This window comes from Ambystoma mexicanum, chromosome 4p (genome assembly GCF_040938575.1).
Source record: "Ambystoma mexicanum isolate Mex_15411 chromosome 4p, UKY_AmexF1_1, whole genome shotgun sequence".
Taxonomy (NCBI): Eukaryota; Metazoa; Chordata; class Amphibia; order Caudata; family Ambystomatidae; genus Ambystoma; species Ambystoma mexicanum.
In genome coordinates this window covers 1186494244-1186518890 of record NC_090927.1, presented here as the reverse complement: position 1 = coordinate 1186518890, position 24647 = coordinate 1186494244, and the positions used below count along the sequence as shown (strand labels likewise).

Here is a 24647-nt window from a genome sequence, read left to right as displayed (position 1 = left end):
GCTTCACGATGCGCTCTAACTGTCTTTTTATTTTGCAGGTACAAGTTCGGAGCGGCTGCAGGGTGCCGGAATACCCACTGGGTTAGAATTGGAAAGGAGTAATGGCACATGAGTATTAAAGTTCCCCAATGTCTTTAAACGCACCTTGTTTTGTCTTTCAGATGCGGGATGCAGCGCCGAAGGCCTCCGGAGCGTGCGAAGAGTTGGTAAGCTTTTGTCTTTCAGATGCCGGAATGCAGTGTGAAGACCTCCGGAGCGCACGAAGAGTAGGTAAGCTTTTGTCTTTCAGATGCCGGAAAGCAGTGTGAAGACCTCCGGAGCGCACGAAGAGTAGGTAAGCCTTTGTCTTTCAGATGCCGGAATGCAGCGCGAGGCGTTGGTGACAGCCGATGGACCAGGTAAGTGAAGAGCTGTCACTGAAGACCGTAATGCTAACCTGTTCTTTCTTGTCTTTATAGGTGTTGCTGAAGACTGGATTCAGGATGGTAAGCCTTTTTCCTTAGGCCCAGGATCAGATGCAGAAGACACGATGAGCGTTCTGCTGCAGAGGATGCAGAATAGCGCAAAGCAAGATTCATCCATCGGGTGTGGTTTAAATAGCCTCCTGTAGTGCTTAGGTGTCTCCTTCCACAGCCACGCCTAGGTAAGAAAAGAGTTCCTGCTTTCCAGAAGAGTTCCAGTGTTCTGAATCTAGGGAGTGGCTCCTGTCCCACCCAACAGGAAAAGTAGTTCCAAACAGAAGAGGATCAGAGGCTCAACTGGCAGGCAAGTAAGCAGCATGGTCTGCTGCAGGTAAGTCCACCCAAGCATTATGAGCCCGGCGCTTCCAGCGCTGGGACTGGGCATATTTATGAGCCTGGTGCCACTGGCGCCAGGACTGGGTCCAAAAAGTCCCAATTGGGCCTGGTTGGCACTCGGAACCTGGGTTATGGATCTGCTTCCAAGGGAGTTGGGAAAACCCTGACCTTTTGGAAGCAGAGATCATGACAGTACCCCCCCTCAAGGCCCCTCCCAAACCGGGCTTCTCCGGGGGTTTTGGCTTGTCAGGAAATGTTCGGTGAAATCTTTTGATTAGGCGAGGAGCGTGGACATATTCAGCAGGTTCCCAGGATCTCTCTTGGGGGCCGTAGCCTTTCCAGTCAATTAGGTAAAATAGTTTAGATTTGGAGATCTTGGAGTCCAGAATGCTTTTGACTTCAAACTCGAGTTCTCCATCAACTAGGATAGGTTTTGGAGATTTAGTTAGTCGGGTTTGAGGTTGCACGGGTTTTAATAGAGAGACGTGGAAGACCGGATGTATCTTCATGTGCGGGGGCAAGTCCAACTTGACCGCTACTGGGTTTACTATGGTAGTGATGGAATAGGGACCAAGGTATCTTGGGTTGAATGTGCGTGGCCCTTTTAGAGGTAGATATTTGGTGGATAACCAGACTTGATCCCCTACTTGATATTGAGGGGCTTCCTTCCGATGTTGATCTGCTCCTTTCTTGTATTGTTCTTTAGCCCTTTGAAGGTGAGAAACAGCTTCCTTAAAGGCTTGGGTGATTGTAGAATGCAGGTAGTCTACTGCTGGTGTTTCAAGATCTTGGAGGGGATCCAACTCCGAGGTTCGAGGGTGACTGCCGTACAAAAGAAAAAACGGGGTTTTCCCAGTTCCCGAATGGACAGAGTTATTTGTAGGCATATTCGGCTATCCAAAGGATGTCTTTCCAAGTTTTTTCAGTTTGTTGCAGCATGCAGCGTAAATACTGTTCCAGAGTTTGATTGGTCCTCTCGGTTTGTCCGTCGGTCTGAGGGTGGTGACTGGTCGATAGTCTCACATCAATTTGAGCCGACCGACAGCAACTTCGCCAAAAATGAGAAATAAATTGACTACCTCGATCCGAAATTAGAACCGAAGGAAAACCGTGCAGTCGGACGATGTTTTCGAGAAATTCTCGGGCCAGAGTTGCTGCTGTTGGCAAGCCTTTGAGCGGAATGAAATGCGCCATCTTGGAGAATAAGTCCACGATTACTAGAATTGTATTGTATCCGGAGCATGGAGGTAGATCGGTGATGAAGTCCATAGAAAGCGTATGCCAAGGGCGAGGTGGGATGTCAATAGGGCGTAAGAGGCCTGCTGGTCTTTCCTTTTGACTCTTGTTTTGGGCGCATACTCCACAGGACATTATAAAGTCTCCGATATCTTTTTTCCAAGACGGCCACCAGAAGTAGCGCTTGATCTTTTCTGAGGTCTTGGCCATACCGGGATGTCCTTCCATTAAAGAATCGTGATAACAAGAGATTACTTTTTTCTGTAAATCTGTGCTGGGTAGGTATAATCGTTCTTGGAAATACAATAAGTTGTCCTTTACTGCAAAGTCCTTTCCCTGCAGATGCCAATTCTGTATGTCTGCTGGAGTTACAAGTTGCCTGGCTTTATCCTTAACTTCCTCTATGGATTCTGTGGCGTTTACACCCAGAATTCTTTGTTCGGGAATGATTGGTACAGGTTTAGGGTTGATCAAGTGTTCTTCCACTCCCATCCGAGAAAGGGCATCAGCTTTACTGTTCTTTGTACCAGGTCGATAGGTAATTATGAAGTCAAACTCGGCAAAGAATAATGCCCAACGGAGTTGTCTAGAGGATTGGGCTTTTGCGGTTTTCAAATATTGCAGGTTTCGGTGATCCGTAATCACAGTAAGGGTGTGTCGGGCCCCCAGCAGATAATGCCGCCAAGCCTTAAAGGCAGACTTGATAGCCAGAAGTTCCTTGTCAGTAATCGTGTAATTGATTTCAGGAGGCGAGAATTTGCGGGACCAAAATGCCACGGGATGCAACTGATTGGTTACCGGGTCCTTTTGTGATAGAACTGCCCCCATGGCAAGGCTTGAAGCATCAGTTTCCACGATGTAGGGGAGTTCGGGGCGAGGGTGTTTTAAGATTGGTGCAGAGATAAATTTAGTCTTCAAATCCTGGAAAGCTTGTTCCGCCTCGGTAGACCATTCAAAACGTTTGTTTTTCTTTAACAAGGCAGTGATGGGCTGGACTATTCGAGAGAATTCGGGGATAAACCTGCGGTAAAAGTTAGCGAAGCCTAACATACTTTGCACACCTTTTCGGAGAATGGTGATGGCCATTTGAGAACTGCATCGACCTTCTTTGAATCCATACGCACTCCGCCAGGTGATAATATGAATCCCAAGAATTCAACTTCAGTCACGTTGAAAACACATTTTTCCAACTTAGCGAAAAGTTTGTGTTGACGCAATCTTTCGAGGACCATTTTCACGTGTTTCCGATGTTCAGATTCCGATGAAGAATAAACGAGGATGTCGTCAATGTAAACAACAACACACACATCTATGAGCTCTCTGAGGACATCGTTCATAAAATATTGAAAGGCGGCCGGGGCATTGCAAAGTCCGAAGGGCATGACCTGATATTCAAATAGCCCATACTTGGTGCGGAAGGCCGTCTTCCATTCATCGCCCTCTTTTACTCGTACCAAGTGGTAAGCTCCTCTAAGATCCAGCTTTGTATATATGCATGCTTTTCTGACTTGGTCCAGGAGTTCAGGGATCAAAGGTAACGGATATCTATTCTTAACGGTGATCTGGTTCAGGGAGCGATAATCTATACAAGTTCTAAGGTCTCCTTCCTTTTTTGGAACGAAGAACAAAGCTGAAGAAGCAGGGGACTTGGAAGGACGAATAAACCCATTTGCCAGGTATTGATCCAGGTATTGTCGAAGGTGAAGGTTCTCAGGCTCGGTGAGGGCATAAATTCTACTACAAGGAGGAGTAGATCCAGGTATCAGGTCTATCTGGCAGTCATAAGACCTATGAGGAGGTAGAGAGTTAGCCTGATCCTTCCGGAAAACATCTTGGTATTCTAGGTATTCGGGAGGTAACTGGGGAGTCTCTGAAGAAATTGCTGCCAGTGCAACACCAGGTGGAGGGTGACAAGTAGAGACACATTCTGGAAACTGGACCGTTCTTGCTCGCCAATCGATCAGAGGATTGTGTTTCTCTAACCAAGGTATTCCTAGAATAATCTGAAACTGAGGGGCCTTGATCACATCGAACACGATCTTCTCATGGTGTCCATCTTGACTTACTAGCGTCACCTCTTGAGTGGTATGCGTTACTGGCCCGGAGGCTATCTCCGTACCATCCACCGTAGTAATGACGTCCTTTACAGCCTTGGGACAAAGAGTTAGATTCATCCTCAAAACCATTTCATGATCCACATAATTGCCGATGGCACCGCTGTCGACGTAAGCTTCAATTGCATGTAATCGATCCGGATTATCAGGGCTAATAAGGACCATAGGTATCACGAAATGTGAGGTCACGGAACTGGTTTTCACGCTCGGCAAGAGGACCTCTATTCTTGTCGGGCGAGGTCGTTTCCCTGCTCAGAGTTTGTAACTTTGGTAACTGCAGCTCCTACTGCCTTCTTGGCAGGTTTCACCGGACAGTCTCGAAGTGCCCTGAGTTTCCGCAATAGAGGCATAATTGCAACTGTTTTCTCCTTTCCCGCTCCTTTTGTGTTAGAGGACCTTTCAGACCCCCTATTTGCATGGGTTCCCCGGAGTCTACTCCTTTGGAAGGAGTTGGCGGTTTGGAAAATACTCGAGCATCAAACTTGGAACGATCGGCCTTCCTGTTCTGCAGTCTGTGATCTATTTGAACGACTAAGTCTATATAGTCCGAACAATCTTGTGGGGGATTCACTACTTGGGCTAACACATCTTTGAGCTCTCCACGTAGACCTCTATAAAACAGCGTAATCCTTTTGTCCTCAGGCCATTGAGTTTCCACTATCAGTCTGTTGAAAGACGCAATATAAGCCAAAAGGTTTTGATTACCTTGTCGCAACGAAAGAAGCTCATTGTCCAAGGCCTGCCCCTGTGAATGTCTTGCGAACAGTTTTTCCATACTGAGCTGAAAAGCTTGAAAATCATGGAGGACCGGATCATCTTGATTTACTAGAGGGATCGACCAGTCTGCCGCATTGCCACTAAGGTACGAAAGCACGAAAGCTACTTTAGCTTGGTCAGTTGGAAAGGCTGCTGGCCGGCATAAGAAATGCAACCGGCACTGTTTGATAAATACTGCAAACCTCTTTGGGTCACCAGAAAATCGTTCGGGCGGAGCCAGAGGTACATTCCCAGGTAGGTTGATCTGCACTGGATTCATAGAGGATGTAGAAGGAAGATTTCCCCCAGATGCGGGTAACGGGGTCTGTCCGGCTTGTGACTGTAGCAATTGTCTAGCGAGATCATCTGTTCGCTCCTTGGAAATAATCAGTTCCCTTCTTAGAGCGTTCGTTTCCTGACGGGCTGCATGCACTTCTGCCCTTAGTTCCCCAAGTAACTGGGCTAGCTGGTCGGTATCCGAGGTTTCCATAGCGCCTGGACGGGAGTTTTGTGGTAGGCTTTGCGTTCTGTAACGCTCACCTGATTCCCGTAGAGGCGCCGGTCTTGACTGGGCGTATACCGTATCTTCAAAGGTGATGTGTAACACACGGCTGGCTCTTTGGGCTGGACCTCTGTGCACTGTATGTCTGACTCGAAGGGTAAGATGTCTTAGGTAAGTGAACGCCGTGCTCTCCATCTGCCTCGGGGCAGGGTGCTGTAACCAGTTTCTTCACTGGATAAGGGGAGCAGGCCTCTTGACTTCAGAGGACTGCTGTCCGTCGTTTACTGCACGAACTGTAAGTTTCGAGTAATTCTAATGTCTTTAAAGTCTTTAGTAATGATGTTTCTTGTTTTGCAGGGTTCCGGCGATGGCGGATGACGGGCTGAAGTGAGTTGAAGATGGAGCCCGTGTGATGAATAGAAGCGCCTGGAAGCACGTAAGTAAGCGCTTGTTGCCTGCTTCACGATGCGCTCTAACTGTCTTTTTATTTTGCAGGTACAAGTTCGGAGCGGCTGCAGGGTGCCGGAATACCCACTGGGTTAGATGTGGAAAGGAGTAATGGCACATGAGTATTAAAGTTTCCCAATGTCTTTAAACGCACCTTGTTTTGTCTTTCAGATGCGGGATGCAGCGCCGAAGGCCTCCGGAGCGTGCGAAGAGTTGGTAAGCTTTTGTCTTTCAGATGCCGGAATGCAGTGTGAAGACCTCCGGAGCGCACGAAGAGTAGGTAAGCATTTGTCTTTCAGATGCCGGAATGCAGCGCGAGACGTTGGTGACAGCCGATGGACCAGGTAAGTGAAGAGCTGTCACTGAAGACCGTAATGCTAACCTTTTCTTTCTTGTCTTTATAGGTGTTGCTGAAGACTGGATTCAGGATGGTAAGCCTTTTTCCTTAGGCCCAGGATCAGATGCAGAAGACACGATGAGCGTTCTGCTGCAGAGGATGCAGAATAGCGCAAAGCAAGATTCATCCATCGGGTGTGGTTTAAATAGCCTCCTGTAGTGCTTAGGTGTCTCCTTCCACAGCCACGCCTAGGTAAGAAAAGAGTTCCTGCTTTCCAGAAGAGTTCCAGTGTTCTGAATCTAGGGAGTGGCTCCTGCCCCACCCAACAGGAAAAGTAGTTCCAAACAGAAGAGGATCAGAGGCTCAACTGGCAGGCAAGTAAGCAGCATGGTCTGCTGCAGGTAAGTCCACCCAAGCATTATGAGCCCGGCGCTTCCAGCGCTGGGACTGGGCATATTTATGAGCCTGGTGCCACTGGCGCCAGGACTGGGTCCAAAAAGTCCCAATTGGGACTGGTTGGCACTCGGAACCTGGGTTATGGATCTGCTTCCAAGGGAGTTGGGAAAACCCTGACCTTTTGGAAGCAGAGATCATGACAGCAGGTCTGGTTTTTCCCCCCCAATCATCCAGTAGGCATGTGCCCCATGAATTCAAGTCTGTCATGGTAAGGTATGTGCTCCTAAAATCTAGCGGCAATGCTTCTCTTTTACTTAAAGGATGGGGCCGACACTTTGTCCATCATTTTGGCAGATGAAGAGCATGCTAGGTTATGGGTCGAGCCATTCACCGTTGGTCGTTTTGGGTCCCGAAGTGCTCCATACCATCATCTGAAGATGAGGAGTTTGGGACTAAGTGCTCCTTATATAGTTTCCATTTTCCCTGCTGTCCACACTGATTTCACCATGCCTGCACATGGTAATGAAGCTGCTTTTGCTAGTCACCAGACACTTGAAGATGAGGCGATGACTTCAGAAAACCAAAGTTCTCCAATACGGAATTGGAGGCTCTGTTGTCAGTGGTACACCTGTTAAGTGACCATCTGTATGGCCTCAGCTCTCACCGGTTATCCCTCCATGCTAAAAGTCAGATCTCAGAGGGCATCCTGCTTAAAGTGAGGACAATAATCAAGATTAGAAAACCTGGAATGACTTGCACTACCATGCCGAAAACAGTGACACAGAACAAGGCGCTGCCAGGGGCATTGGGGGTGAGCGTGCCTGCAAGATCTTTCTCACTCCTATGGGGGAGGTGGCACAATCTACGTTTGACCCAGAATAAATGGACAGTGTATGTCATGGACACTTAATCCTTTTAAGTCCCATTCTCAACCCCTGTTTTGCTCTCTGGGATTCTACCTGGGTGTATGGGGAGTGGGCATACTTATTGTGTGGTGTCGTGTGAAGCAAGAGATATTTTACAAATACAATCTGGGTATGTGGCAAGCTATATTTTCACTGTCCTGGATGGAAGGGCCCAATTGAAAACCAACACAGGTAAGTACACTTGCACACCAATTTGAATGTAATTTAGTTAGGTTTAAACAGAATCTTTAGTAAATAATTCGAGGTGCGGGGGAGAAAGACACAGCCTTGGTACCTAGGCTGGTTATATACAAAAAACAAAGAAGAAATCCAATGTGGATAGCCACGTCCCCTGCACACTTTCTAGACGGCCAAGATAGGCCTTTTGAACATTTTTTGTAAATTTTTTGAAATACAATATTGATAACTTTCAATCAATTCTGTAGAAAATGTCCATAAATGATTCAGTTGAAACTTTGTTTTATAAAAAACAATTTTTGCTTCTTATTTGTCTTTTGGTGAGCCCAACGCGTTTCGAGTATAAAAAAACTCTTCATCAGGGGCGGCATTTTTCAACAAATTAAAGTCTACAAAAGAAAATACATATATACTTCAATTAGTTTGAACTTAAAGCAGTTTTTACACAATTTTGAAAAACATCATATCAAACTTTTAGATCAATTTAAAAAAATAAATTGTTTACAAGGCAGTCAGCCTACTCTATAGGGCAACATCCCATTTTTCAGTACGCATTTTAAATCCATCTCCCACAGGGCTACAAGCTATAGGATTTTGTCAAAAACCAACAATTAAGGTTGATATGCAAATGACCCAAGTCTAGTATGGGCGTATAGTTTCTTATTAAATTTCGAACCCAGCTAAAAGGATGCACCCAAGACATGCAAGGGGTTAGTAACTATTTGTGGGCATTGTTCAATGTGTTGATCAAGATCCCACTGTATACAAAAAAGCCAAGGACGGTGGCATAGGTTTACAGTTTAAGACGATCAGAAATCAGGGGTTACCAAACTGAACCTTACATTTTGATGCAATGCCCAAAGCAGCCAATGCAATATCTAAACACAAGCACTGCAGTGGCATTGTTTGGGACAAATTAGAACAGGCATAGCCAGGAACAAAGGCTAAGAAGTGTGGGTGCACAATGGCAAACTGATCCTACAGATCAGTAATGAATCGCAGGCAAGTTAATAGGCAAGACAAACCGCACACAGGATTCAAAATGAGGGAGATTGGATCCACAGTGATATTTGGGAAAATGTACACAGCTTTATGCCAAACAGTCACACAAGACGCCTGCGCAGAGGTAGAACCCACAAATCAAAAAATGATTCAAAACAATGGAGAAGCCCTACTAAAATACCATTGGCACTTGGTGCAAAAACATGTTAAAGAAATGAAGCTAGTCAAACACAAACGTTTTAAAAATAGCAGAGCACACGAGAAAACGTGTGCCCATCCTAATTTGCATAGGAAAGAGGTTACGTAAGTAGGAAGCAGAGAACAGTGCCTTGAATTATTTTGCCTGGCCGAGGGGGATGTAAAAGCCACGCACCACTCGGACCAGTAAGATTTCAAAATAGACTGCCTGTGCACAAAGAGCATGCAGACTGTGCGCAGGTGCACACTATTAAATCTGGGCCCAGGAGACAACTAGGGCAACACAGCACCAATTAACCCCTATGCTGACTAGCAACCACTTGTGGAATTCTTGGCAGGCATTCTGGCGAATGTTTAAGCCATGGGGAGTGGGCAGGATTGTCAGGCCATAAATTAACAGACTGTGTGCTGTGTTCCAAGTAGCAGCAGAGTGTGAAGGCAGCCAAAATATCCCATGAAGCTTGCCTTGCAAGGCTCAGAGTGTTGTCCATCCGATTCTCAAGCATTGCCATAATCAGTGCTCCAGATACTATTTGGAAGTGGGAGTATTTTACTCCCTATGTTTTAAAGTTGGGAGTAAAATGATTTTTAGTGAGTGCAAATGGAAGTGCAATTCCCAATTCAAGTATTGTATAAGCGAGTACACGTTTTAACTGGAAAACAGATTTTGTTTTGTTATCAATATTTCTTTGCACCCAATTCATGCACATTAAAAGATACAGGTTTACTTTTTCTGATCAGGCAGCTATAATAGTAGTTTCTTCCTGTGGTACTAGTGGCCCAAACATAAACATGGAGCTGTGTGGGTGAAAGCAGGGGCACATGGTTCTATGCGTCGTTTCCTATTTTTTGTTGGGAGTATTTTTACTCCCCATTTGTATTTTTGGGGAATGTTTGCCTATTTTTAGGGAGTAAAAGTGGCCTATGCAGCCCTTATTTTAGGGCTGACCATAATACCATCTGCATCAATGTCCTCTTGCACTGTGTTGTGGTGTCATGCTCTATATTGCAATGTCATTCGGGTGCAGTACAAGTCTTCAATACAGTAAAAGCTGGCCACCATGTATTGTGACTCACCAACAGTCTGTGCAGGCAACAAAACTGCTCTTCAGGATCCCTAAAGTCTGCTCGATCTTATAAGTCTATTTCTGTGCAGTTGTAGCAGCACTATGGGGACAGAAAATGTTACACTGGGGTAAGCAGCTAGATTACGGTTGTCATCTGGTGAACCATCTCAAAAGGAAGATGAATCAATCCCAGACGATAGGCACCATCGGTATACACATTCTTTCTCACCTTGTCCTCAGTAGCATTCATTTGTGGTCATACAACATGCACCAATTCTCTTTAAGGTCCATTGAATATTGCCGCAGAGGAGTGCAGTGTTGTAGGCCATCATCAACCCTGTCATGCATGTGGCACCATAGTAAAAAGGAATAGGTTGTGTACATTATGTTGTGGTGTGCTTGTGCATCCAAGGCCCATACATTGTTCAGGAAGAATGTACCCAAACATACACAAACAAGGACACGGTCCGCGCCTATGGGTGAGTCTGTGTGCTGTCACATGACATACCTAAAAGCCAAAACGCTGATGACACTTAGATCCTATGAATAAACAGGGTGCTGCATTAATCTGTTTCTGTAGACCTATTCCCTTGTTTTTGGTAGGAGAAGGGCCCAATGCTTGCAATCCAGCACCCCAACAGCAGGAAAATCCACAATAAAAAAAAAAGCCCACCAGTAAGAAAGTTTCCTTCCCCCCATCACACATCTTGGGGAAGCATATGTCGCCCCCATAGGATATGATTTGATAACTTGGAAAAGATGTATAATGACGTGCACCTGTACAACATGGTTTGTGTTTGACCCATGTTCATAGTATGGGGAATCTGTATTTCTGTATGCATGAAAAGCATAGAGCAAAAATCTAGTTTGGAAGCAACAGTGTGCTGGAATTACCACAAGTTTGCATTGTCTTTGCATATGTACTGTGAAGTCTAATGCTACAATACCACCAGCGTTTGGTAACACTGAATACTCACACAATCCTTTGTGCAGTAATGTCACTGCAGCTAGAATGTTCAAAGGCAGTGCAATTCTGTGAAAACACCTCTACTGTTTCCAAACGTCCTCATAAATGAGGGTGTGTGTCCACAACATGCTCCCTGAGGAGTATTAACAATGACTGGTTTAAAATTTGGATGACGAACAACAGGAATGAAATGCAATTAATATTTATTATACCGGAAGTGTTCAACCAAGCTTTCAGAGCTCAATCTCTGTTACATTTTGTCCCACAACCACGATGAGGACTCCATTCTCTTATTGAGGGAATGAGGGTGAATTACATCACTATTGCATCCCCACATGACTAACCTTTTTTATTTCTACATTTCATTATTAACATAAGCAGAAAAGTTAAATGAAGGAAGCAAAAAGGCACTTAAACTTGGGCAGATATTTTATATTAAAGATCATGGAATCCTTGCATAGAGAATTTACGGTAATAGTGAAGCTTTGAACTACAGCAGCAGCCAGGAAAAGGTGTACGGTACAAAACACGATTTCCCACAAAGTATGATTTTAGTTTATGGTTCAAGGTTCATGCTTAAGCAACTTTACCTTTCTCTACTAAATTTCAAGGAATGCAGTATGGCAGGTCTCTTTTGTCTTAAATTCCACAAATGTAAGGTGTCATCAGTCAAGGCACTCACAAGGGCTCCCTGTTAATAGAAAAAAAGACACATTAGCTAACCCAAAGTACTCCAAAAATAGGTTTTACCTCATATTTCAGTAGATAAGGCAACAAAAATTGCTAATTATATGCAAAAGCTGTTCTCAGGGGAAAACTATCACTCCTTTGACACAATGGGTTAGCCCAATACAGAAGACAATGCTCTAAGTCTACACTTGTTTGTACTAAAATTACCAGTTTACCCCACCCGTCAATGTTTTTACACTTGTTGTTAGACATGTAATTTGAACAGTTTTTGAATACACTAAATCTTGCTCTGTGACAGGCAAGAATTTCATAAACCAGCAGGGATTTTGAACATATAGCAGGGAGTACCTACTATATCCCCATCTGGCACAATACATTGAATATATATATACTTTCAAAATTTTCAAGGAAAGCTAAAAAATCTGATCACTGGGAGCCGCTCACTATTCTACTCCCTCAGGAGCTCCTGTTCATATAAAGATGTTGCTGTCATATAGAACAGCAAAATCAACGTCATCAAGCATGCATTCTCTGTCATAGGGTCTTAAGACAGAGCTGGCAGTTGAACTACAAGCAAGATGGCAAACTTTGAACAAGAAAGAAGAGGACTTGAGAGTTCAAGGTACAGAGGAGCACCACAAACTGGAAGACAGCAAAGTCAGTGGTTCATACCCTGGCCAACGTGGCCATTAAAAGCTATGCCCTTACAAAGTCCTTGAGTCTCAGCTCGTCTAGATTACCTGTGATGTTTACCATTAGCCTCTGATACGATTGGGACATTTTCTCAATAGCACTTTAAAAACGTTGGTTCAACGTGTTTACATGGAAACTTTATCACAATGCACTACCCACCCAATATAAACCAGCAATATATCACACATTTCTAAAGTCTGTTGAGGTTGCGCCCCATGATTAAACTGCCTGAAAATTATCCCGTATGGAAAACGGTCCTGCAGATCACCATACGTCCCATGTGTGATGGCCCAGAAATAATCATTTTCAAGCCAGGAAGACGGGAAAGTACAGTGCTCATAACAAAGAGTTTCAAAGTGCTTTTAAAAGTTATGAGATGCTAATGAAACCCAATAAAGAATATGTGGGGTAACTTGGGTGTGGTTTATGAGTTTTGGAAAAAGAAAAAAAGGGTCTGGATTGCCCATTCAGCAAATAAGAATTGGACAATTGAAAAGGTAACTGGAGCTGCTGAACCTACGAGAAGCAGAAGTGGTAACTAGGATAGCAAATGAGAGACTTCTCAAAAATGCAACAGAGTATTCTGACAAGTTGAGCTGAAGTAGACAAGGTTTAGATAGTATTTTTAAACATTACAGAGACTAATGAACAAGAACAAAAAAACCTGTTAGTAGGGTATTAGTGGAATCCAAAAATCATTAAGAAAGCTCAAAGACCAATTAAGCAAGCTATTCTTGGGTGCAGTGTTGGTTAGTTATATTGGGCTGTGTTAGTTCTTTGCTGGCTTGCAATTTCAAATCCAGTTGTCATGTGAAGTGGCGAGCCAACAGCTAGGTTAACTTGAAAAGGACATTTTATCCTCTGCCTTTTTCAAGTGCAAAGGGGAGGAATTCACCAGAACAAAAAGTACCAACAGCAGATCCACCTTTGTAAAGCAGCCATACTAAAAATCCAAGAAATCCTGCTACGCCAAAAGAAATCTATCCATGACAAAACTAACCGAAATGTACAAAATCATCAATGAAATAAAAAAAACGACCTCATGCAGTAAATCAGCCATAGCCCCCCAAATTCTATGCAACAATATTGCGGTCTACCTCAAAAGCAATATATACAAAATCCAACAGATCATTGACGCAACAACCACAAACACAACCACAGCCTTCCAGATCTAGTAAACCAGATACCCCCAACAGAACTAACTCACTTCAGACCAAACTAAGAAATCTTCAACAAGCTAATAAAAGGAGAGCAACAAGCCTGGATCCCCCAATGACCCTTGCCCACTGGATATATACAAAAACCTACTCACCAAAGAAATCCTAGCTCCTCTTTCAAAACATTGATGAATTCACTAGAAACACAGATCGTACCAAAAAACTTCAAAACTGCCAACATTAAAACCACTAAAAGAACAAAGTGAAAACCACAGACTATTCAACTAACAACATGCCCATTTCCAACATACTGTACCCGGTCAAAATCCTAGAGAACCTCGTATAAAAAGGAATACTAGAGTATGTGGAATCAAACCAACTAATGGAAGAATCCCACAGAGGCTTCAGAACAATGAGAAGAACAGAATTGGCATGCCTTTCCAAATGGGATGACCTTCAGATAAATAGATAAATGCGGACTACAACATACAATTTGCTTTTATTCCACTGAACAGATCAGCAGCCTTCAACCCCATTAGCAACATACCCTTAATCAAAAGACAACAGTAATCTGACATTTACAACTCTGCACTGGTTAATATGCTTCCTCATAGACAGAAAGGAAACAATCTACCTACCCCCATCACCTCAACAACTACAACCCCCAAATGAAGCATCCCGCAAGGATCACACCGCTCACCACTCCTCTAACAAATATATGACCCTGCTCATAAAAAACATGAATTAACATGCTACAATTGCGCAGACAACTACATTTCAAGAGGACTATTAACAGACTCAAATAATTCACTCAGCCAATGGCTCAATGAGATAAACCTCTCGATGACCAACAACAATCTTAAACTGTCTGAACCCAAACAAAACTGAAATATTCATTCCATGCAATGAAAAACAACCACAGATTTGACTCCATTGGTCACTGGAAATGGGAATAAGACTGGAACCATCAATTGTAATAAAAAACTATTAATATTCATGGACAGCTGACTCACCAGAACCACAGCAACTCAATTGTACATAAATGCATTTACCAGTTACACTCAATGAGGTGCACCCTTCTGTACCTAAACTGTCCTAACCAAACCCTGGCCATAATCTTAATAATATGGTCAAGAATACATTACACAAACAGTCTTTACCTTGGAATGCCAGACTACTTTGCCTAGAAATTACAATATGTTCCAAACACAGTAGCAAGACTTCTGCTAAGAATAAATAGGGGGTGGGGGGGGGGAATCTTGGGAAGTCTACAGTGGTCACCAGTAAAGAAAAGAATACACTTCACATAGCTCATGACTTCCACTCTCTTCCAACAACCACATTTCTTACATGGCATATCTCACATAGCATGGACACTACGCCTTGTTAAATCCTAAGGACAGGTACACCAACACAGTGTCAAATTCACTCAATGACTGCCAGAATCCCAGAGGAAAGCGCCTGGATGGTCCTTACCTGTCTAGCCAGTGAACAAACCTGTACAGTCGCCCAGAATGACTATGCTATGTTAACAACAGACACCCCCACAGTGTTCATTAGTGAGGAGCAGGTCTACAGTAACAACGTGTTTGCAGGCAACACTACAAGTGCATTGTAGCACATGCCTGAAAACAAACAGCCACACAAGAGGATTCCAAGATCAAATTCAAGTAGCCTGCATTACCAAATATGTTAACTTAAATAATGCATGACTACTACAGGAGCACAAGGGGTTTCTGCTGCACTCACGAAGATTTAGCATCCGTAACTGCACACAATGAATGATTCAAGCATGTCATCATGCACACTGTAACTATGTCTGTGATAAAATCCCACAAAAGGGATAGGGCACAGGGGTAAGAGTGACCTTATGGGATATGGAAAGACACCCACTCAACTGTAACCCCTAAGATGGAACATGGAGGATACCCCCAGAACATTGCACTCATCCGCAAGCCTCATCTCTTGGCCCAACCACATTCTCCTACATATGATAAGATGCCTAGATGAAGAACTGAACTTCTGTTCCCCCACATTGATGGCCCTGGTGACAGAGCAAACTTAAGTGTTGGAACCTTTTAACCACAACTGCAGTCTGCAATAGCGAGAAAATAGAAGTGGCTAGAGAGTGGTGCTGAGCAAGTGTGGTCTGTGGATGGTGCTGTGAATGCTAGTGCCTGCTTACCATAAGCTTACAGCAATTGACAGAAGGAAGACCAGAGGCACACAAAGTAAGCGAGTGAATACACCACACGCTGGCATGGGGAACCATAATGGGATCAGGCAGGCGATGACATGGCCATCTGATCTCAAGATAGTGGACCCCATTGATAAAGGGTTGGCATATGGGTCATGCACGCACACATACCTTGAGGAGTCCACAAGAACTGAAAATGTACAGAGCAATCATAGCAATCCAACTGTGAATATAAATTGGCATAGAATGTGACACTTTTGACTCTGGACACCAGTCTTGTTGTGGACTTGTTTTGTTGTGCTTGAGCCTGGTATACAAATCACTGCCTTTGAGACAATCGGAAGTGGTCTCTTTGGCCCTTGGCTTGTGACATTCCAGTTCACGACAAAGATTTGAAACAAATCAACCATGATTAGTGACTTCCAGCACCGGTGACCTACGAGCATCCATAAATCGCAGCCATCTATTTATCTTGTTGCATACAAAACGTGGCTACCAAAAACGCCTATGGACTGCCTTTGAATTACGTTCAAAGGCCAAACCAGGGAAATTCAGCAATAATCCAATAGACAGAGGTTTGGGTAAGGGGTCTTTAATGGCAGTAATTAAAACAGCAAAGTAGACATCCACAGCACGGCACAAACGCACGCAGATCCCAGTGTACTGATGGAGCATGGAACAGCAACACCCCTCCCCATTGATTTTATACCTTCAGTTAACATGGTCTTTTATGGGAGGAGTGTTATATTCGATGACAACAGTATACAATGTATCACATCGTCTCCTAGATATTTTACAGTCTTCTCACAGCTTAGCACATAAGCTTCAACTACTTTCTCAGGCCAGGGAGAGAACATCTTGCAAGATGAAGATGGAACAGACTCACGGATACAGATTCAGCAGCATCTAGTCCAGACTACAGTTATCACATGACTTTGGCTGTGCCTGGTCCGCATAATGTTGCTAATCTACACACTTGAGCAGCCTAGCCGAGTAAAGCAAGAGCAAGGAGGTATTCTAAATCTTGCTGGTCTGTGCCAGAACATAAATATGTAAGATGCGAGCAGCATATTAAGCGGGCTGCCTCTTGCTGCTTACTTCGGACATACCTTGGTTTCAGCATGCACACAATTACATGCGATCAAGTCTATTCAAGGCAGAGCGGCACAGTAGAATATGGCAGGCACTAGCAGGGCTTTGCATTGAGATTAAGGCGTAGAGATCATTCAATATATAGCAACAGATTTCTACTACAGCCATAATTGTTTGTTTTTTGTCTGGGTTCAATAACTAGCCAAGAAACCAGATTTGTCTCCCTAAGTGTGTTGTCTACTCTGCAAATATAAGTGTTCGAAGCACTGTAGTGCCTTCAGTGAACTAAAATGTGCTGTATGTGCCTCAGGTAGCTTATATGTGTACTCGGTCATGAATGTAGAGTTATCTATGAGAACAAATCCTTTCTTCAGCTTAAAAAAACATTGCCATGAAGGGTTTTCTTTGCACTCGTATATCTAGAGATGTCATTTCCATGCATCACAGAATTACTAATTTAGACTCCAACATATCTTTGTTCCATCAAACTATGCCATTTCTCAGGGCTTCGCCGAATGTAGTCTCTTTAAGAACCTCCAACATCATCATCCATTATGGAATTGTTGATTTGATTTTAGCCCCTCTACTTGAACTACGGAATGGTGCATGGTCAGATATTCCTGTAGCTACGTACTACACACCTCAGAACGTGTGAAAATGAACCGTAGAGATTTAAAAAAAAGGTTGTCGCTAAACGTATGAATTTTATGCACTGGTGAGTAACGTGAGTTTTAATTCTCAATACAGTGTTACGCTAGCCAAACATTGACCAACTCTAAATAACACTGTGCCAGTGTTAGTGTGACACAGATGGGCTAGACATCATTTATCAGGTTTACAATTGCAGTCTCCTGCAGTTCTCCAACGGACGGGTGCACAGTGTTACAACAGAACACAAATAGAGTGCATCCACAATGGTGAGGGCATATATGTTAACTAAAAATACCTGCTGTTCACCAAGGTGACCACGGCAATGACATAGCGACCAGACACCTATCCTTCCCTTTTCCAATCTAACCAACTAAGGCGATAGCAAATTACAATCTTGCAGTCATGTTACCTGCAACTTGAGTCTGCACAGGAAAGGCCCTACTCTGAATCAAATTGTTCAAGATAATTATTCAGCCCAAGACCATTCTATGACAAGGTCCCCTCACCTGTGTGGACTCCTCTCACTTCCCAACAATGAGACAGACAACCGCACATGTAGAAATTGACAACAACTTTTTTTGTATAACAAAAAAAAAGAAAAAGAAAATGGTAGGCAAAGACTCCCCCCTCCCCCCTTGTTATGCCAACTTGGACCTAATCCAGCCCTACGCCAACTGTGCCATCCTTGCTGTAGGGAAACTCGACTTGATCAACACATGTCAGTTTCCTTTTAATTATACCCCAAGTTTCCCTTTATACCCCAAAATAAAATATATGGAAGTAAGGAAGACCACAGAGTACTTGGTATTATAAGTGAGTAATTTGGCACCCATAAATTGACTGTGGACAGTAGTGATTTATGTTTTCCTATACAAAAAAAAGATAAGGGATTACTGAAAAGTGAGAATTAAGAATTACATAGAAGGAACTAGGCACAAAGACTACAATATGAGCTCCAAAGGAGAGCAATAATCTTCTCAGTTCTTGAACTCCCCAGATCTTCACTGCTTAAATTTGGAAGAGGCATCAAATAAACTGGTTCCGAATATACACCGACTAGCACTGCAATAAACCCCCCAGGAAGCACCAACAAACCTTCAGTGAGGTTAGGGTTGCAAGTTTGAGATCGGTGCGCATAGTGATGCCAATCATGCAGTTTCCTCTAATCAGCTAAATCAGTTTTTCTTTTGTCATTGGTTCACATTACTCGGGGGATGATCGGATTTGATTTTCAATTTATAATGCTCAGATCCATGAGGAACCAAGCAGAAACTGCATGTAGGCGCAGATGTAAAATTCATTGTGAGAGTAGAAGATGGAGCCGTCAGGCAAGAGGAATCCCTAGAACAAAAATGTTTTTAGATTTTTTCCAAAACAGAGGCAAAGAGTCGATCTTTCGGAGTTCCACAGGCAGAAGATTCCATGCATGAGGCCCACCAATAGAAAAACACCAGTCTCTGGTGTGTAAAAAGTGAGAGAAAGGGACGGATACAAGATTCTGACTATGAAGAGAGATTTTGGAAGCCAGATAGCACGGGGCAGTGTCATATATACACACTTAAAAATCAAACAGAGGATCTTAAAAAGTATACTCTGCTGGACAGGCAAAAAGTGCAGATTCCTGCGATACAGAGAAATGGATGAAGATCTGGGAAGATTGTGGAGAAGTCCAATTGCAGCATTCTGAGCAACTTCGAGGTGATGAATCTGACCAATTGGAATGCCCAATAGTACAGCATTGCAATAATCCAACCTAGAATTGACCGGGGTCCCTACAAATGCAGAGCAGTATGATTCCGAAATAAGAGGCCAGACTGGTCTCAAAAGTCTGAGTTGGTAATACATGGATTTAACCACTTCACGAACATGCGAGCTAAAGCTTAAATTTGCCTGCCAAATAAACCTACGTTTTTGACCTTAGTAGAAAAGGTGGTCGAACTTCAAACAGGGCAGGGCAGAGTCACAGACAAAGCTAATTAGTAGATTTTTTGGCCCGAACACAAGGTCATTGGTCTTAGAGGGATTACGGAGCTTATTCGCAAGCTTCCAGCACTCAAGCTAGCACCCGATTACGGGCTTCTGATGGGTTATTATGTCCAACATAAATGTGCGTGTCATCGGCATAAGAGTAGTAGCATAGACTGAACACAGAAAAAATATTTAACATTGGCCGGATGTAAACTGAACAACAAGGGGGAAAGAGAAGACCTCTGTGGTACACTGTATAGCCCTGGCAGAGAATCAAGTAGCAGGTTCCCACCTTGACTTGTCTAAACCGAAATGAAAAGGACAACACCCACTTCAACAGATCCTCAGATATCCGGGCCACTTTGACCAGCCTAGATATAACAATGTCGAAATCGACTGTTGACCGCTGCAGAGAAATCGAGCATGACTAGCAGCGGATGTCACCTTCTACAGCGGCTCAGAGAATATCATCCAAGACTGCCAATAAGGCAGACTCCGTGCCCTGGCCAGGTCTAAAGCCAGATAGTCAAATCTCCAGAATTCCATTTAGTTCCCAAAAGTTGCGTCGTCACTATTTTTTTCAAGAATGTTAGCTGACCACACCAGACCTGCAATAGTTTGATAATTGCAGAGAATGCTGCGGCCAAGTGGGGATTTTTTTAATTAGTGTAGTCACATGAGATTTCATTTTCAATTTAAGGGCACACAGCCTTGAACCAGCAATGCATTCACAAAGGCAGTGAAAAAATCCCCTTAAAAAAGAAGCCTGTTTGGCGACGCATGCTGGGATTGGGTGATAATCTTGATTTGTAACTTAATTTTGAAATCAATGTCCGATTACTTCTACACTGACTGGAGTAAATGTAAATTTGAGAAGGGTTGCTGAAGATGCGGATACCACATCATCTGATCCTGAATTATAGGAAGACAGGACTTGAGAATTAATATTTTGATCTATAGAACTGACTTTCGTCATACAAAATTAATTTAAGATATTCACCAATTTGAGTGATGGCGTAGGGCTAAGTGAAATACATGCAGATGGAGAAAGATCTTTAATGACAGGAAAAAGTTATTTCTATCTGATTTTGGAAAGGTCTATCTGATTTTGAAGGAACTGGGATTTAGCTCAAAGAATTCCTGTTTTATAACTAGTCAGTGCAGCTTTAGCAGCCTGCCGATCTTTATGACTTCTGGATTTGAGACATTTCTTCTGTTTCTTAAAATAGTCTTTTTTCAAGCTCTTTAAGAAACCAGAATACCACAAATAGTTCTCGCTCTTGTTTTTTAATATGTTTTAATGGTGCATTCAATTCAGATGATTTCTGTAAGAGTTACATGTTGGTCTGATAATAGTCATTGCAGTTAACATCAGATCAGAATGCAATCAATCCAGATATTAATTGAACGTCTGTAATGGCGTTAAGATCTTTTTTGCAGCTAACAGCACAATGGTGGCTGTTAGGAGCTTTGCGAGGACCTACATAATCCACTGAAATAAGAAAAACAACCGCAAAGTGATCAGACCAGGTAACTGGTATAGTTTTGGATGAGATAGCATGTTTCCTCTGAACATAACTAGGTCCAGACAATGGCCATGGTTATGGGAGGCAGAGACTAAGTAACAAAAGTTCATGTGCTTGAAGAATATCAGTAAGCTTCATACAATCTGGATTGTCAGGACGCCGCACCAAATATTGAAAGAATTAGCTAATTAGAATAACGAAGGGCTTCAGTGCCAAGCTAGAGCTCAAAGTTATCTTCTGGGGCTGCGAGAGTCACTGATCTCAGCAGGTCACACAAAATGTGCCTGACACCTGTCTATCATCTTCATCTTTCCAGGTAAACTCTACAGATAATTCATTTATATCTCACGTCACAGATGATCTTGTGAACACACCAAATTTCAGTAAAGATTCAATGGTTTTTATGAACAAATTAAAGGGGGTCCACCTACCAGCCTTCCCTCGCTCTCCCTCTTCTTCCTGTAGCCTTTTTCCACCCTAGCCCAGAATAATCCCCAAGATAATCGTTAGAGATTGCTAACCTTTACTATCTAAAGTCGGACTGGCCATCGTTGTGGGTCTTAAGGTAACAACGTCACCTAGCCGACTCCCTCCAGGGCCTGCTAGGTGGACCTTAGCCTGGGGTCTCATAAGAACCCGGAATTGGTACCTTAATCACCCAGATCTCGCTTGCTCTTATCTTTTTTATTCCCTCCTATTCCTCACACTTTATGTTCCTTTCCTTCCCTCCTGCAACTCTCTACGAGTCTCCCCTTTCTACATTAAATACCCCCTTCCTCCTCTCACACTCAATCTCCTTTCACTCTCCAGGTCTTATTGCTCACTCAATCTCACTTACTCCCATGCTCTCCAACTAAGTATCACTCCTCTTACCCACCACACACAAACTCACACCCAAGTACCACTTTATCTCACCAAGCCAACACCTCATCCTGAACACTTTCTGCACGTCCCCTCCATGGTCCGCACCACCGTCCTTCCATCCCTGTTCTTGGTCTGCCTCATCCTCGACCTTTGACCCCCACCCAAAAACCCACACACTCCCTTTCTGTTCATTATTATCCTCCTCCCCCTTCCATTGGTTCTTAGTCTCACCTGGTTCTCCGGGCCAATCTCTGCCTCACGTTCCACCAGGGCACAGGTTACACAGATGCAACGAAAGGTATGCGATGATAAAAGGTGGGACTTCCCATTATATGCTGTATTTCACATGGGTGGAACGGGGACGGTTGCCCTACCAACTCCCTCACCCGGCCACTGTGGCAGAACTGACTCAGATAAGGACCCACTGGCAGGCCTCCTACCCCAGGTTAAGAGGGGACATTATCCTCCTTGACAGGAGGTTTTGCTTCCTGGTACAAGTTATTCTTTTTCAATCTTTAAATCTGGGTACATGACCAGATTTGTGTCACCACATATACATTTTGCTGCTGTCCGTGGAAAAACGAAAGATTGCCTCCTTATCTCTAAAATTCATTAACTTTGCGATCACAGCTCTTGGTGGTGATCTGGGATTTAATTGAAAAATCTGTTGCTCAAACAAATAAGTCTCAATTGAGCTAAGCTGACATTTTCACATTTATTTTTTTTACATTTGACCTCTGCTTTTCATGTAATATAAGTGGGGACACCCCCGCAACCCTCAAAGCCCATAACGCTAAACTAGGGAGCAGGGGACACCCCCACAACACCCTTCCACCCTCCTGTTCGGCATTATGGGATTCAAACTTTTCTACTATGCCGAATGCGTCCATTCTTTTTGGGCATTACCGTGCTCTAGTTGGAGGTTTCGGCACCAGCGCCGTATGTGCTCTTTTAATAGTGAAGAGTGAGGAAAGCTGGGATGTGCTAATGAACTTCAGCAGTTTCTCCATGAAGGAGACTGGGTCTTTGCCTCCACACCTTACCGTAATCTTAGGATTCTTCCATTTCATCTTTGGAAAGGACCCTCCATTTTCCTGGGACCTTGTGTGCTCCATGACCACTCATTTGCATTCAAAGAGTTTTGACCTTGCTTTTCAATTCTTTTACCTTAGCTGGATTGTGAGCGACTAGCTCTGAGACTTTCTGCAAGTCATGCCAAATTGGGGAGACATCCACTGTCACTTTGCTGTTACTCCAAAGATTCCCTAGATTATTTCACTGCCTGCAGAATTTCTGAAGTCACCACAGACCCAAAGGTAGAAGCATCCTCCCATCATGTTTTCATAGATGGCCTCAAGAACATGCCAATTCTCAGACAGTTGAAAGTAATTATAATTTTCAAGGGGGTCCAACTAAGGACCGTCCCTCTTTCTCTAGTCTCCCAGGGGGCTTCCTTTTCCACCCTATCCAGGCTTCCCTAATCCCCAATCCGATGGGGACTAGAGTTCGTAACCCATACTATCGAAATCATACTGCCTAGAGGTGATGGCCGAAAGGCAACAGCCTTATCTTTCTCCCTTCAGAGGGTTCTTCTAAAGTGATAATCTATCCTAATAATTCCCAGTTTTCTTCAACATTAAAAGCGATGGTCGTCTTGTGGTAAAAGACACCCTGCTCCTTTCTTTCACGGACCATCGCACTCCTCTCTCCTCACATTCCGTCCACCTCTGATGTTCCATTGATGTTCCACACTCTCAATCTCACCCACTCTCCGCTCCTTTCCTCTCAGCCCCGTCCCTCTCTGCAACTCTCACTGCTACTCTAACCCCCCTTTCCACACCCACTAACACTTCCTCCACTTGCACTCTCAAAGACGTTCTCATTCACAGCATAAACATTCATAAACACAGTACCTCTCTTTCCAACCAATATCTCACATTAGTCTCTACACCTGCAGCCTCCCCCACCACCTACTCTACCTGGTACCCCCCGGCCCCCACCACCACCACCACCACCAACCCAGCTATGTTGGTCCGCCACCTCTCCACCTGACCTCATTCGAACAACTCACAGTCTGACTTTCACTGGCTTCCTTTATATACTGTTCACTTCCTGATTCTAACCCCCCATCCACCCCAACACTAACTCCCCTAACCTTCCATCGGTTATTTTATTTATCCAATTGGTTTTTTATAACGCGCATAATACCAGACCAGAGTTCGGTTTCTATGCGCGGATCCGGGATTTGAACCTCTGTTGCCCTGCGTGGTCTTGCTCCCAAGACCAGCGCGTTGCCCCTGTGCTAGACTCCGCTTGTGTGACCTTTGACCATCTGTGCCTGTTTCTCACCCAAGGACTGGGTTATATATTCACTCCAAACATCTAGGTCAATTTTGGCAAATTGTAATCCCTACCTAAGCAATCTAATTCATAGTCTGGAGATTATTTTAGGTACATTGGATGTTGCGTAGTTTAAGAGAGGTCTGACACTATTATGCACTGGTATGTTACGCTTTATTTCTACATTGGCATGCTTACACATGCCGCACATTTGCCTTATCCTGGGGCGGCAACATTTCTCCTCTTCCCCACAGAGTTCCACAAGGGTCTGTTTTCGGTCTTTTTATTTTTTCTCTATACACTTCTTTTCTTACTCCGGTCATCTCTTCTTTTGGAGTGTCACATAATTTCTATGCAGATGACACAGAGCTTTCTCTCTTTCTCGTCCTTCACACCAGACATTCACGCCACTCTCTCTTCCTGTTTTACTGCCATTAAGTCATGGATGACCTCATTTTCTCACCTTAAATGCCAGAAAGACAAAAGTTATTTTCTTTCCGGCTACTACTCTTCCACCTCCACCTCCTCCTCCTCCTATTCTCTTCCC

General features: G+C 43.8%; 1 protein-coding gene across 6 annotated transcripts in view; it reads right to left on the bottom strand.

Moving 5' to 3' along the window:
- The window catches only part of STXBP5 (syntaxin binding protein 5), a 2430573-nt gene that overhangs the window by 2003559 nt on the left and 402367 nt on the right, over positions 1-24647 (bottom strand). For all 6 annotated transcript variants that reach the window (XM_069606830.1, XM_069606829.1, XM_069606831.1 and 3 more), the window contains exon 4: positions 11513-11613. In XM_069606830.1, the coding sequence (XP_069462931.1) occupies positions 11513-11613 (101 nt within the window). The remainder of the gene's footprint in view (positions 1-11512; positions 11614-24647) is intronic.